Source organism: Chelon labrosus, assembly GCF_963514085.1.
Source record: "Chelon labrosus genome assembly, chromosome: 4".
Classification (NCBI taxonomy): Eukaryota; Metazoa; Chordata; class Actinopteri; order Mugiliformes; family Mugilidae; genus Chelon; species Chelon labrosus.
The window spans coordinates 2,738,964-2,754,792 of NC_140340.1; the positions used below are offsets into that span (position 1 = coordinate 2,738,964).

Consider the following 15,829-nt stretch of genomic DNA (forward strand, 5'->3'; position numbering starts at 1 on the left):
TATATGAGATATGAGAGTTTTTGATTAAGACGTTCAGCTCAAGATTTATTTGTTTCTTTTGATGAGAAGATCAGTCAGTTAATGATTCAGCTGTTTGTTTGGTTTTTCTTCTTTTTTTTCTACAATCCAAAGAGAATAACTTTGATTAAAATATAAATCAAGAAAAATCAGTAGATGATTAAGTTTGAACATTTAATTGATTCAAACTTCAGCTCTGATTTTGTTAGGTGATGATGTACTTGTTGATTATGGTGTAGTTTCAGGTAACGCTTCATTATTTCTGTCGAGAAGTTTAAATAAAACATGACAATAATCAAACTGTTGTCTCTGTGTGATGACGCCCCCTGGTGGCTGACTGCAGTACAGGACATAAACCCCTTTAGCTTCAACTAAACTAAGAAACTATGTCCAATATGCAGCCTGACACAGACACACACACAAAAACACTTTAGGAACAACTAAAAAAACATGAAGAACAGCACAAGGTGTTGACCTGGCCTCCAAATTCACTAGATCCCAAACTGATCAAGTATCTGTGGGATGATCCACAGAGGCCCCTCCCCTCAAAGGCCCCCCCACTAACAACATTCTGTTACCAGACACCACAGGACACCCTCAGAAGGCCCACAGTGTCATTGTCATTATGTATAAAGTAACACTTTCACAATTAGCAAAGACTTTACTACAGGATTTTATTTTAAAACACCTTAAATAAAGTTTGAAGCTGAAGTTCTCCCAGTATAAATGATCTCAGTCAGTCTTAGAGTAATGGGTGAAGCTACGTCCTCATCCTGAACCTTTTCAGCCCCTGGAACAGAACAAGACCTCCTCACATCTCCTTGAGTCCTGGTGCATGTTGAGTCTAACTAAAGAATCATTCTCACTTTAAAACATAAATGTTCCTCGTCCAACAACTGCACAGTATTTCATATTTAAACTGGAAATATTTAAATGGTAAAAGAGCTGAGAAAGCAGCAACAGTCTGCTGGGATTCAGTTTCATGGTTCAGTGTTGGAAACAAATATCCTCCACTGTTCATGCTCAGCTTGTCAGAAACACTGTTCTTCTAAATCTGAATATTAGTTTTTATTATTTATAGCGAAACAGCTTATTTCATCTAAATGTAATGTTATATTTAATGAATGTAAACGTTGAAAAATATTCTCATAAAGACATGCTGCAGATGGAAGTCATTATAGAAACTGATGCTGAAGACAAAATCACTTTTATTATTTTTAAGTGAACACACAAACCCATATTCAAAAACAGCACAGTGTTAAAATAAACTAAAAGACACTTAGACCAGTAATGGTTAATGTGAAGTTAGGTTACCTTGAAGGTTTCATCCTGATCTTCTGGGATTACAGGACACAAACAACAGACTGAGATCAAATCAAGTGTAACAGGGGTTATGTATGTTATTAAATTACACAAAATGTATTTTTTATGTTTGTTTAACATACCTGACAATTGTGAGCTACTTCTCCTTGGGTGGAAACCTCAGTTAGCCTGTGTTCCCTGTGTTCCTTTTTCAGGGAACCCCATATTTCTATAAAGGCCCTTGTCCCACCAACACTCTCCCTCTTGTCTTTGTGCTCTGTGAGAGAGGTGAGCAGTTTCCTTCTTTCCATTTGTTTTATGCTTTACTGGGCCTCATTTCATGGGTTAATATTAATATATCTATCTGTGTTATGTCCACATTTTAGGGGCTCGCTTGAGGGAGATCAAGCCGATCATTCGTTTGTTCTTATTTTTGTCTTTGTCATCAGGAAATAAAGACGATTGAAAGGACACTGATACGTCGCCTCCCTCCTTCACAAAAATAAATTAATTAATTAATTAAAAAAACTCAATGTAGAACATTATACTGGTTACACAAGGAAATAAATAATAATAAACCAAAAGACACCGACTCAGTTTAAGAAAAGTTGAAGCTTAAAGTTCAAACTAAGACCTCACAATATTGTTGGTGGGTGAATAAAATACAAATCTAAACATAATACTAAATGAGCAGATGAAGAACTGATATAAAACAGGATCATGATTTCAAGGAGCTGAAAGAAGGTGAAATGTACTCCCAGAGGCCTCTATATCTAAAGTAGAAAAGCACTATTTATGTAAACTTACACCGTTTCACCATAAAATATACATCAGTGACATGGATCCCCTTTGCCACATTCTGCATTTAAATAAAACAGAAACTCCCTCCTGAATAAGTAAATATTCCGTCAAAATGTCCCACAAATGTTTTCACTGAAACTCAGAGTGGTCCTCACAAGAATAGAAGCAGACGAGTCAGACAACCGTAACTTCTCCCCATTCATACAACTCCTGAGTTCTGTTTCGTTGACCGTCTTCACTTTTATGTTTGCCTGCAGAAAGAAAACACAATTATTGCACTTGTCACAGTGTCTGACTCAAATCCATTTCCTCCACCTAGAAGTGTTTTAGTGTCAATCATGTTAACATGTCTCTGAACACGTAAAACAGAGAAAGAAGCTGTTGTTGTCTGATGATATTTACTGGTAGAAATAATTAAACTTACATTTTAGTTTGACGTAAAGAAAAGTAACAGCAACAGAAATTACACCAAAGATTACTGCAGCGACAACCCATCCAACATTCCAACCTGAAACAGAAGACATGAAGTTAATGACACGCAGTAAAAGAGAACACCAGCATGTGTCCATGCTCCTGAAATCTAAACTCTAGCAGTCAGTGCAGATTAAAACCAGGCTCAGTGATGTTAGCATGGATCTAATGTCCAGTTTCCTCCTGCTTGGTTTCACAGCTAACAGCTTGCTTTAGGTTTTGGTGTCAGTAGTGAGGAGGCTGATGTTGTAGCATCCTCCTCTTTCTGAGACGTGTTGTTCATCAGTATGAAGGATGTTTGAATCTCTGTCCTGCCTCTCTACTTTAGGCTTTTCCATGTGACTTGTGCTTTTCCTCCTGCTGTGATCCTGACCTAGGGTGGCCATTTCCACAACACCAAAAAGGAGGACACTTTGCGGCATTTAGTGAGAAAAGAAAAATCGCAACATACAACTCTAGTGTACTCCCCACGACAATACAATTTTGTACATGATAACGATGGTATCATGATACAGTGATTCTAAGATACTCTGTTCATCACAAGACAATTTATCTATGATATATCATGATGTATGTGTAACAGAAGAGGAAAAAATATTCCTGAGAAGGCGAAAAGTATTTGTTCACAGTATTTGTATTTATTCAATACATCTGTCTTGCAAAGTGCAGCGTCAGAAAGCAGAACATTTATGGCCATAAATGTGCAAATTAAGTTTACATAAAAATAAATAAATAAATGCAAAAAATATACATTCCAGTTCTTAATAAGCATATAGAACTCCTCCATATAGAACAAAAGGCGGTAAGAAGAAAAAACACCATGTAACGGGTGAATATTGAACTGAAAAGTCGTATTCCACTGTATTCCACAGTGATTCTGTCCTTTGGGGACATGTCTGCAGTGTATTTGTGTTTATGTATGTGTGTGCAGCTGCAGTCCACCTGTATTTTAACTGATTTGAGATGGTTTGACCTCTCGGCATTGAATGAGGTTCGGCTTTTCGGCATGTTAACATTTAGTTAACGAGATGAGTGACACAGCGAGCACATGGGACCAGGGGACGGCTTGTTTACATTTTCAACCAATGAGAAATCAGAGAATTGAGTGACACCGCTTTTAACCAATCATTTTTAACCAATCTTTTTTTTTTTTTAACCGAAAGTCTTACACCATTGTACGATATGCAGCGTTGCGATCAGGTGCAACTCCAGAAAGGAGGACAAATAAGCGTCCGGCTTGAGGCTGCGCCAGACGCCGGACAAGGCGTTTAAATTCCGGACTGTCCGGCCGAAATCCGGACGTATGGCCAGTCTGTCTGGAGGTTTTCTCCTCCCTGAGCCGAGGCTGTGATGATGGACTCTGGACTACATCTCAGAAACATCTTCATCTGATCATGCTTCTTATTGGAGCTTTACAACACAACATTTTAGAAAAGATAGAATCCTCTCAGAGCTCCTAACTTAGCCTAAACATTTCTAGCTAGGAGTCTTAGCTTAGGAGTGATTCCAGAAGATTCTCAGAGAACTCTGAGCAAGGAATGGACAGAAACTCTTATCTTAGTGAGGAGGTGTGATGAAAATACACTTTTAGTGATAATGGGCATAGACTGGACTATCAAATCTATCAAGTCCATAGAATCTAAAATGGGAGAATGGGAAAATATAGCACAACAGATAAATGACTCCTTTCTGCTTCAGAAACTCCTAAGCCTCTTAAAAGTCCTCCTCCCTGCTCTGAACAGATCTCACCTTCGGAGCTCTCTGAAGATTCTTTAGGAATGCCTTTTATCTTTACCAGGATCTACTCTGAACTTTGAGGGGAAATTCTTAGAAAACATCATTCATTCATTCATCTTCTATACCCGCTTAGTCCTTTTAAGGGTCGTGGGGGTCTGCAGGAGCCTATCCCAGCTGTCACTGGTCTAGAGGGGGGGTCCACCCAGGACAGGTCTCCAGTCTATCACAGGGCTAACACAGAGAGACACTCACACCTACGGCCAATCTAGAATCACCAATGAACCTAACCAGCATGTCTTTGGACGGTGGGAGGAAGCTGGAGAACCTGGAGAGAACCCACGCAGACACAGGGAGAACATGCAGACTACACACAGAAAGGCCAGCTGGCCCATGGATTCGAGCCGGTGAGGCATCAGTGCTAACCACCTCGCCACTGTGCCGCCCAGAAAACATCATGATTCTAAGAATTTTTACCCAAATTTGGCCACTAGGAGCAACTGTTTGTGCAAGAATCTTTAGGAATATGGGCCCTGGGCTTCCGTCCCCCTTCTGTCAGGTACCTTCAGCCTAATTGACCTGCACTTGTGGACCTCGGCTGACCAATCATCCAGGGCTCCAATATAACAGAACGCTCCACTCTCTGAATGCCTGAGCTGCTGGTCGTGTGTTCCTATGCTGAAAATCATTTATTTTGTGGTTTGTGGAGTGAGGTTGTGAGGATAAATACTTATTTTTTTCCATTCACATAGCACGTCTCTGTCTAAAAGCACTAGGTTTTAGGGTTGGTGCCACCTTTGTATTTATTTTTTGGTTAAGATCCATTTTTGTAGATGAGAGTCATGGAGTCCAGCATCACATTAGGTCCAGTTTTATTGCATGTTTTTTCAGTTTCAGACCACCTTGTCCCACACTCCTCCACACTTGTGTTCCTGTGTTAGTAGTTTTTCTGTTCGTCAATAAAACATTTTTCCTCTCACTCACACAAACTCTGACTCTTTTGATTGTTGCCTTTATGTCTCCTGTCCACTTTACCATCTAAGGAGTCGTACCGATGAATTATAAATTTAAATGGAAACCGTTCACAATACAAATGAATTGTAAATATTAATTTGAACCAAACAGCAGCAGATCAAATGTTTAAGTGTATGTTAATTTCTTGTTCCTTTGAAAAAAACAGGAAACCATTAATGTTCATTTCAGTAACGTAAAGATGAAATGTTGATCCAATCATTTAGATGGAAAACATAAAACTCATAACGAGACAAGAGGTGAATCTACATCATAGAGGTGAGATCTTCATTAGTCAGAATCAGGACTCACCTTGGATGATGGTCTCTGTTTCAGTTTTTTTTAATAAGATGCAAAAGAGAAAAGAAAACACATGTTAGAGATGTTTGTGTGAAATCAACCAAACGGAAAAAAAATGTGGAAAATAAAATGTTTCCCTGAGAGACATTCAGCTGTTTATGATTTCATTATTCTTTTTCAGACCACATTCAGTCTGAGCACAAAGCCACACTTTAGAGATGCAAATAATATACCACTCACCGTACAAACAAGTGTGGATCTCTGAATAAATCTGATGTCCATAATCCTCCTGTGTGGATACACAGCGATAGAAGGCAAACGTGGTCACATTAGCCTGGAGGGTAATGTTGTATTGGTCTTCAATTCGAGTGACCACTGGTACTTTGGTGGGAACTGTATTGTTATCACCGTCCAACCATTCCACTTTAGGTTGTGGATAAGCACCTTGAACTTCACACTGCAGCAGAGTCCAGTCCTTTGTTTGCTTCAGTATTGTGATATACGGCTTTGGAGACGAACCTGAGGAAGACAGAATAAATGAAATCCAGCTCAAGATTAGCCTGGACCCATCCCTGTTGCTGCTGAGCCAGTCGCGAATCTCTGTCAAGTTCCCCATGATTGACTAAGAGCCTATTCAGTCCTCAACTGAAGTTGAAGCCACCTGCAGAAGTTCTCTGATGACTCTGCAGTGGTTGGGTGTATTAGAGATGGACAGGAGGTGGAGTATGGGACACTGATCAGAGACTTTGTGGAGTGGTCCCAGACAAACCACCTACTCCTGAATGTGGACAAGACCATGGAGCTGGTCATTGACTTCGGGAGGAAGAGGACACCAGTGGAGCCCATCACCATCCAGGGCCTGGAGGTGGAAGTAGTGGACCACTATAAGTATCTGGGCAAGAAGACAAGAAGGGCCTGGGTGGACTGTACTTCCTGAGGAAGCTCATGTCTTTTAATCTATGCAGCAAGTTGATGGAGACTTTCTATCAGTCTGTACTTTGCTGTGGTTTGTTGGGGAGCAGCACCAGCAGAAAATACATCAATAGGATCCACAAATTGATCTGAAAGGCTGGTCATGTTGCTAGCAGTGAGTTGGAGACATTTGTCTCAGTGAGGGACAGGAGGACACTGGACAAACTGCTTTCCATCATGGACAATCCATCTCATCCACTCCACCGGACCATAGAGGGACAGTGGACTGATCCAGCTCCACTCCCACAGTGAACGCTACAGGACGTCATTCATCCCAAACACAGACACTCACCTTTGTTAATGGACATTATTACACCTTATTATCATTCCTAAGTATATAATATATATTCTTCCATCTCTGTTTCTTGTACATTTGTTCATGTGCTAATTCTGTATATTTTTGCTTATTCTCTTTTTATTTTACTAGATTTTACTCATATTTTATTTTAATTTAATTTAATTTAGTTTTATCTTCCTTTTTACTTGTGATTCTAAGTCTGCTTGTTTATCATGCAGTTGAAAGACAATGCTGATATTGGCCCTGGTATCAGATGATAAGGTATGATTATAAATGGTTGTGCCAGGCCCTTCTCACTGTTCCTGTACCACATGTTTAAAATAAAAACATGAATATATGAACCTGTGTGTTGATTGAATAGCTTAGGACTGAACACACAATAACAAGGTACGTTAATACATGACACTAGGCCCAGTTTTATATAAAAACACAATTTTAAACAATATATAGGGGGTCCCTGCTCCATCTCTCTATCAGTTTGGCAGTCCTTGGCCTGAAAAACGTTGAAGACCCCTGACTTACCCATAGGTGAGATTCATTGATCAAGACTCACCTGGAATATTTTCACCTGTCCTGTCTTTTAAGTCACCATCTAAAGGAAAAAAGAAAACATGTTAGAGTTTGTGTGATATCATGAACCTGAGAGTCAGACAGAACTGAGGAAAAGTTAAGAAAGTGTTACCCTGTGTGTTACACTGATATTTTATAATCCAGAACTAAAAAACAAGCCACAGATTTACAAATGTCCTGTAACATTTACAGAAGAGACTGGTTCATGTCAGTCCAGTGGTCATAAAGCAGCTGATCATGGGTTGTTGGATGAGATATAACATGTTAATCTTTAAAGTTCTTCTTCCCTCCTCAAAGAGGTTTTTGTCTGTATGTCCCTGACCTTCTGGAGAGGACAACACACTGAGCATTAAAGCCTCTGTGGCTCCATGATGGTTCAGACAAACACAAACAAGACTTCACTCTCCTATCGTTATCATGGATAATCTAAAACTAGACCCTGAGCACTATTAACATTCAATATGAGCATGCTGGCTTTACATTTACACTAGAACTGAAAGCACCATGAACCCAGGAACTACAGAGAAACAGATCAAGAGCAGAGGCTCAAAATTAATCTGAGATGAAACTGTTGGAACTTTGGTCACTGAAGACACAAAAAGTGGTTTCATTCAGTGAGAACTCTCAGAACATCAACAGTAGAGGGTTTTGATTATTTCCAGACAAACACTGTTAGACAGGAACAACTAATGGAGCTGATATTATGGAGATGAAGATGTTGTGCAGCCTGTCAATGAGGCAGGACCTGGACCATGTTAGATGTGTCATTGTGACTGTTTGATGATGATTTGACTTGAGTCCATCTGGGACACATGAACCAGTCGCTTCTGGAAATAATCAGGAGTCTTTAACTGTTTCATGGAAATACTCACCAACAATGAGCTCAATGATCTTTGGTGTGTACCATGTAAGATGTGAAGACAGGCAGTAGTAATATCCACTGTCTGTCTTCTTTGTGTTTCTGATCAGTATGGAGGCATTACCAGACTGCAGTTGATCTTCAAAATGAAAGACTCGACCTTTGAACTGTGGATCTTGACCTGGACGACCGTTATTAGAATGAAAACCTGCACTGTACAGGAACACATTCTTCTGATCATCTTTCCTCCAGTCAAAGGTATCAGACCTAAGGTCCGTATTTCTGAAGTAAGCGAGTAAAATTACATCTTCATGTTGTTTCACTCTCAACTTGGTGACTGGTGACCCTGGAAGACAAAAACATTTGTTGTATTAATCAGTGTGTTCACTTCCAGAGTGATCAGTCACTAACACAGTTTACATGTTTCACCACAGACTGAAAAGAAAGAAATGCACTGGATGGACTGTTACTAACTGACATAACCTCCTCGTCTTCATGAATGTGTCACTATGATGACATATTGCGATTAAACCAGCGGACTGAGCAGTTTCTTTTCAGACCACATTCAGTCTGAGCACAAAGTCACACTTTAGAAAACATGAATAAGATGCAAATAAAATACCACTCACCATACAAATACATGTGGGTCTCTGAATAAATCTGATGTCCATAATCCTCCTGTGTGGATACACAGTGATAGAAGGCAAACGTGGTCACATTAGCCTGGAGTTTAATGTTGTATAGCTTTTTACTTCGAGTGACCACTGGTATCTTGGTGGGAACTGTGTTGTTATCACCGTCCAACCATTCCACTTTAGGTTGTGGATAAGCACCTTGAACTTCACACTGCAGCAGAGTCCAGCCCTTTGTTTGCTTCAGTATTGTGATATACGGCTTTGGAGACGAACCTGAGGAAGACAGAATAAATCAGAACCTGAAGAAAAATGCTTTTGGTTCAACCTGTCTGATTTATGGAATACATTGTCTTTAAAACTTTAAGAGGAAAGAGTCTCCCAGCATTGAACTTTTCTATGCAGCGTTTCATAAGATTAAAGAAATTGAAAGAATGTTATAAATATAAAATATAGTGCAGAGGTCTTCAACAGGGGTCCACAACCACCAAGGGGGCCATGGAGGTATTGCAGGGGCGCTCTTTAGTTAATTAGACGATTTTTCTTTATCTTTATCTTTCTTTTTTTTCTCCACATTTATTTTTCTACAAATTTAAAAGTCTTTCAATACACATGAACATCAATCCAGCATATTGCAAAACTGTTGGAGTTGTTGGGCACCACTTCACTGACACCTCAAGATTAGCCTGGACCCGTCCCTCCAAGACTCCTGCACACACAGAGGAGGACACACCCCTGTTGCTGCTGAGCCAGTCACGAATCTCTGTCAAGTTCTCCATGATTGACTAAGAGCCTATTCAGTCCTCAACTGACTAAGATCCCAGACCCAAAGATGCAGAGGCCAGTATCCTGATGATCATACATATTATATGTATCTAAATACATATTATGTGAATGCTAAATCTAGCTTAGGCTAGTGACTGTTGCGAACAGTGCAGCTGACAACTAGGACAGCATGGAAAGACAGCTGAAAGAACGGAACAGTTCCCACTAGGGACTCATTGTGGCAGTAGCCCAGGCTTTAATAAGCAATGGGCTACACCCGAACTTGACATTGACCAAAGCAAAGCAAAGCATGTTATTGGAAGCCACTAGTTCAGATGGAGATGGCTAAGCAGGGTCAATGGGTGAACTGGGAGAGTGTGGAGAAAAGGAAGTTGAAGTGGAGAGCGCTTTGGATGATTAATTAATTCATCTGAAAATGTCTCGGTGTCCCATGCTGCTTAAGCGGCGCAGACTTGTGTGGGAAAGGCATATTGGAGCTCCCAGTTATCAGCCTATCTGAGGAGTTTAAGATTAAGGTTAAACTGGAATGACTCTCAGTCAGTCGAAGGATACAGTGGACAGTTAACTTAACGAAACATCAGTGAAGGGAGGTGCCCACTTGAAAACCCCAATGACATGCTGCATACTGCTGTTGACTAGGCCAGGTATCTGATGTCTTCATGTTGGTTGGTAGCGATATGTTTTTGTTTGGTCAGCTGCTGAGCGGACCATACAAGCCAGCAGCATTTACTTTGTTCATTTAGACTGTAGGTTTAATCGTGCACTGACTGGGTGTTTTACGTAATTTATCTGAGGAATGAGACATACATAAATATTTTCTTGTTAGCTGCTGAGCAGGCTGTACAAGCCAGCAGCATTTATTTAGTTCATATCTCATAACACATTGACTGTAGGTTTGTTGGACAGGGCCTCTAAATGTGTTTTGCCTTTTGTTGGGTGGAGAAGGCGGTCATGTGATTATAAATGGCTGTGCCACGCCCTCCTCACTGTACCTGTACCAGATGTTTAAAATAAAAAAAACAGGAATATATGAACCTGTGTGTTGATTGAATAGCTTAGTACTGAACACACAATAACAAGGTGCGTTAATACATGACACTAGGCCCAGTTTAATATAAAAACACAATTCTATACAATATACAGGGGGTCCCTGCTCCATCTCTCTATAAGACCCCTGACTTAACGATAGTTGAAATTCACTGATCAAGACTCACCTGGAATATTTTCACCTGTCCTGTCTTTTAAGTCACCATCTAAAGGAAAAAAGAAAACACGTGTTTTGTGTGATATCATGAACCTGAGAGTCAGACAGAACTGAGGAAAAGAAAATAAAGTGTGACCCTGTGTGTTACACTGATATTTTATAATCCGGAACTAAAAAACAAGACACATATTTTACAAATGTCCTGTAACATTTAGACTTAGATTGACTTTATTCATGTCAGTCCAGTGGTCAAAAAAGCTGCTGATCATGGGTTGTTGGATGAGATATAACATGTTAATCTTTAAAGTTCTTCTTCCCTCCTCACAGAGGTTTTTGTCTGTATGTCCCTGACCTTCTGGAGAGGACAACACACTGACCATTAAATATGTTAGAGTTGTTTGTGTGAAATCATCAACCTGACAGTAAATAAAACTGAGGACAAGAAAAGAAATTATCACTTTGTTTTTTACAAAAACATTTTATGATCAAAACTATTATTCTAATTGATGATGATTGGACTCGAGTCGGGCGGCAAAGTGGAGAGGTGGTTAGCACTGATGCCTCACAGCAAGAAGGTCACTGGAAATAAACTTCTAAACTTCTGGAAATAATCAGGAGTCTTTAACTGTTTCATGGAAATACTCACCAACAATGAGCTCAATGATGGATATTGTTGTTTGCCAATGATGTGGAAAAATACAGCTGTAATTTCCAGTGTCTGCCACCTTTGTATTTCTGATAACTATGGAGGCATTACCAGACTGCAGTTGATCTTCAAAATGAAAGACTCGACCTTTGAACTGTGGATTTTGACCTGAATGACCGTTATTAGAATGACTGCCTGCACTGTACAGGAACACATTCTGCTGATCATCTTTCTTCCAGTCAAAGGTCTCAGAACTTATGTTGATAGAGCCAGAGGAACAGGGTAAAATGACATCTTCATCTTCGTTCACTCTCATCATGGTAACAGATGGCTCTGGAAAACAAAAACATTTATTGTAGACTGTAGACAGACTGAAACATTAGTTTGTGAACAGTTTAGAGAACAGTCAGATTTGACTTTTTGTTCTTTTTCAATCTTTGTGTGTTCAGACTTTGTTGTAACAGTATCATGTTCATCAACAGAAATGTATTCAGAAAGAAATATTCAGAGATATAATTTGGGCTTCATAACATATGATCCAATGTGTTTCAGTTACAACATGGGTGCAGGTGTTCTTTCATTACATCCTCTCCTTCTTGTTACGTTTGAAATTCATGTGGAGCATTATTTGGGTTGTTAGATGAGATACAACATGTTAATCTGTGGGTTTAAGTGGAGCTGGAAGTGGATTTCAGTCTGGTTCATACTTTCTCAGGAAGTGACCACAAACGTGGTGAAAGTCTTGGTCAACACTGAGGAGCTGCAGCAGTCGTGTTTAAAGTTCTCCTTCCCTCCTCAAAGAGGTTTTTGTCTGTATGTCCCTGACCTTTTGGAGAGGACAACACACTGAGCATTAATGTTTGTGTGTAACCAGGGAATTGTGGGAAAAAGGAAGTGCCAGAATGGTGTGTGCAAGAGGGCGATGTTACAACTCCACAGGTGAAGCCAGGCAGTCTAGGCAGTGTTTAGATAGGTTCAGTTATACCGCACCCAAAGTTGTTAAGGCCGCAGTTCCTGTCATTCCAAATAAAGTCGTTTGTGACCGGCATTCCCCTCGAGTCCTCCTTCCTCTTCAAGCGGGGCCCAGACATTGGCGTGTTACCAGCTAACTTACGAGCCACAAGCGGGACGCTAAGTAGAGGCCGGTGCGCTCCCAACTACGGTTCGGAGCCAATTAGATCGGTTCAGGTAACACAGATCAAGAGCAGAGGCTCAAATTGAATCTGAGATGAGATGAAACTGTTGGAACTTTGGTCACGTGAAGACACAAAAAGTGGTTTTATTCAGTGAGAACTCTCAGAACATAAACAGTAGAGGGTTTTGATTATTTCCAGACAAACACTGTTAGACAGGAACAACTAATGGAGCTGATATTATGGAGATGAAGATGTTGTGCAGCCTGTCAATGAGGCAGGACCTGGACCATGTTAGATGTGTCATTGTGACTGTTTGATGATGATTTGACTTGAGTCCATCTGGGACACATGAACCAGTCGCTTCTGGAAATAATCAGGAGTCTTTAACTGTTTCATGGAAATACTCACCAACAATGAGCTCAATGGTCTCTGGTTCACCCCTATCAAGATATGAAGACAACCCCAGAAAGTAGTAATATCCACTGTCTGTCACCTTTGTGTTTCTGATAACTATGGAGGCATTTCCAAACTTCAGTTGATCTTCAAAATGAAAGACTCGACCTTTGAACTGTGGATCTTGACCTGGACGACCGTTATTATAATGACTGCCTGCACTGTACAGGAACACATTCTGCTGATCAAATTTCTTCCAGTCAAAGGTCTTAGATCTAAGGTCCGTATTTATCAAGTAATCGAGTAAAATTACATCTTCATGTTGTTTCACTCTCATCTTGATGATAAATGGCCCTGGAAGACAAAAACATTTATTGTATTAATCAGTGTGTTCACATCCAGAGTGATCAGTCAGTAACACAATTTACATGTTTCACCACAGTTAGACTGAAAACAATCAGTTCATGAACAGTTGAGAGAACAGTCAGGTTTTTAATTTTGTTCTATGATGTTATAACAGTATCCTATTTATCTGCAGAAATGCACTGAATGGACTGTTACTGACTGACTTAACGTGACTGACTGAGCAGTTTAAACAGAGCAGGTAAATATTTGTTCAGTTCAAGGTTGACAGATGTAGAATGTGATGAGGACTGATGAAGCAGAGATGACTTGTAGAGGAGAAAACCTGCAGAGTTTACTGAGCCACACACCTCCCACTCTCAAAAACTGACAGAATCTAAGAGCAGGAATCAAAAAGGTAACAGCGCCACCTAGTGGATGAAAGGAGCTGTTACTATAAAGAGGCTGTGCACCTGTGTAGATCACTAAATCAAACATGTTATTGTGATGTGAGACAGAATCAGTGAAATGTTTTGTCCTCCTAGAAGTGGTAGGTGGTTTGTGAAGAGTTTCTGAAAAAAACACTTTATCATGACAAAAAATATTTTACTGTTGGAACATCTTTTTAGAACAAAGTCCTTCTGATTTATCTTTGGACCCACTTGTTGGTGACAAACCTCATCTTGAGAAACCACAAGATCTAAAAAGCTTCCTGTTATTATGAAGAAGTTCAAGCTCGTCCAACCTGGAGCAGCTGATACATCAGCAACAGTAAAAGGCTGCAAACTGAAGCATCATAGCAACAATATAAAAACAGAAGTAGTAGAAGAGGAGAAACACAGACAGGTATGGACATGAAGCAGAACACTGCAGTCAAACCAGATTTCACTCAGACGTTATTTTCAGTAGAAGTTATAAATCTCTGCAGCAGATTGTTGGGTGGAGCTGTTAGAGGTTATTACAGGAAACCAGACGCCTGACTAATTACTGCTTCAACAAAACAGCCTCAGTGAGAATGAAAGCATTTGATTCATCTTCAGAAATAAAGTTACAACATGGGTGCTGGTGTTCTCTCATTACATCCACTCCTTGTTATTCTTGTTATTCCTATGGTGCACTATTTGGCAGAGCTGTTTCTGCAGCTGATTCTTCCTGCTTGTATTTCTCTTTAGAGTCAAATGATCCGGGACGTGTGGTGAAGGGAGGAAAGTAGTAGTAATAATAAAATAAATGCTGTCTGTCTGTTGGTCTGTGATATAAATTTCTGTGTGATTCTAATAATAAATACAGGTTCAAATCCAGAGAGGGACACGAGTTGAGGCAGCGACGAGCTGAGCCTCACCTTAAATTGTACAATCTCCAACAAACTGGGCTTGGCTCGTTCCCCTGGTTATCTGTCTGTGTGCCACTGATATAATGTTTGTTCTCACTTTTATCATATGTCCTGTCTCTCTATAGTCTAGATAATATAATTCATGTATGACTGTAACATATTTAGTCTTGTTGATGTGACATTAAACCGCTCTGAATGAGAAGATGAAGCCAGAACTTCTGCCTCAAGGAAAAGAGTTTAGAAAATTGTCAACACTGGATTTTCAGTCAAAGTGGTAAATAATGGAAGAGCTTTTGTTGACCAGTATGGAAAAGAGTCACAATTCCCAATGTAGTCTGCAGACTTGTGAGTGAAATCCTTCAACATTCATTAAAATTTGTGCTGAATCTATAAATGTTTCTTTATGATTAAGGAGTCATGAAGATTTCTTACCTCTTACACAAAAAATACCAGCGGCTGATAATGTTGAGTGGTGCCACAGCAGGACCAGGATACAGCAGTGAAGTTATACCCAGCTAACTTTACTGACGGGTGTTAGTGAGTGTGAATGGTTGTCTGAACAGGTGCTGCAGATGGAAGTCATTATAGAAACTGATGCAGAAGATAAAATCACTTTCATTCCTTTTATTTTTTAAATGAACACACAAACAACCATAACCAGTATTATTTATATCAAGGTTAGCTCCAAGGTTTACATTTTCTGGCATATTCTTTGATTATAACAAACTAAAAACAAGATCAATTATTAACACATGATGGTTTCATTCCATATGTTTCTGTACACTTTCAATTTGAAAATAAAAAGCAAAGTTGAAGCTTAAAGTTCAAACTAAAACCTCACAATACTGTATGAGGATAAAATACAACAGGAAACAGAATCATGAATGAGTAAAAATGAAGAACTGATATAAAATAGATGAAAACATCAGATGGAGTGGAGAGATGAGGAAACTGTGACCTACCACACATTAATACATGAAACAGAAGTAACGTCTCATTCATCCTTAAACTCAGCTCCAGC

At 39.7% G+C, this 15,829-nt stretch overlaps 1 protein-coding gene across 3 annotated transcripts; it reads right to left on the minus strand.

Annotated features, from left to right (window-relative positions):
* Nucleotides 1-1,209: 1,209 nt before the first annotated feature.
* LOC311486379 (butyrophilin-like protein 2) lies at nt 1,210-14,925 on the minus strand. 3 transcript variants are annotated; one of them, XM_084542197.1, is made up of 10 exons: nt 13,149-14,925; nt 11,605-11,937; nt 10,969-11,007; nt 8,966-9,244; nt 8,350-8,682; nt 7,461-7,499; nt 5,878-6,156; nt 5,650-5,664; nt 2,546-2,629; nt 1,210-2,372 (listed from the first exon to the last, which is right to left on the minus strand). In XM_084542197.1, exons 1-10 carry the CDS (start codon nt 13,468-13,470, stop codon nt 2,296-2,298), a joined length of 1,800 nt encoding a protein of 599 aa, XP_084398323.1. In that variant the 5' UTR covers nt 13,471-14,925; the 3' UTR covers nt 1,210-2,295. The 3 variants fall into 3 exon arrangements, with proteins under 3 accessions (XP_084398323.1, XP_084398325.1, XP_084398324.1); XM_084542199.1 differs by having other exon boundaries at nt 12,312-13,282; XM_084542198.1 differs by having other exon boundaries at nt 11,605-12,430; nt 13,149-13,171.
* Between the last annotated feature and the right edge of the window lie 904 nt (nt 14,926-15,829).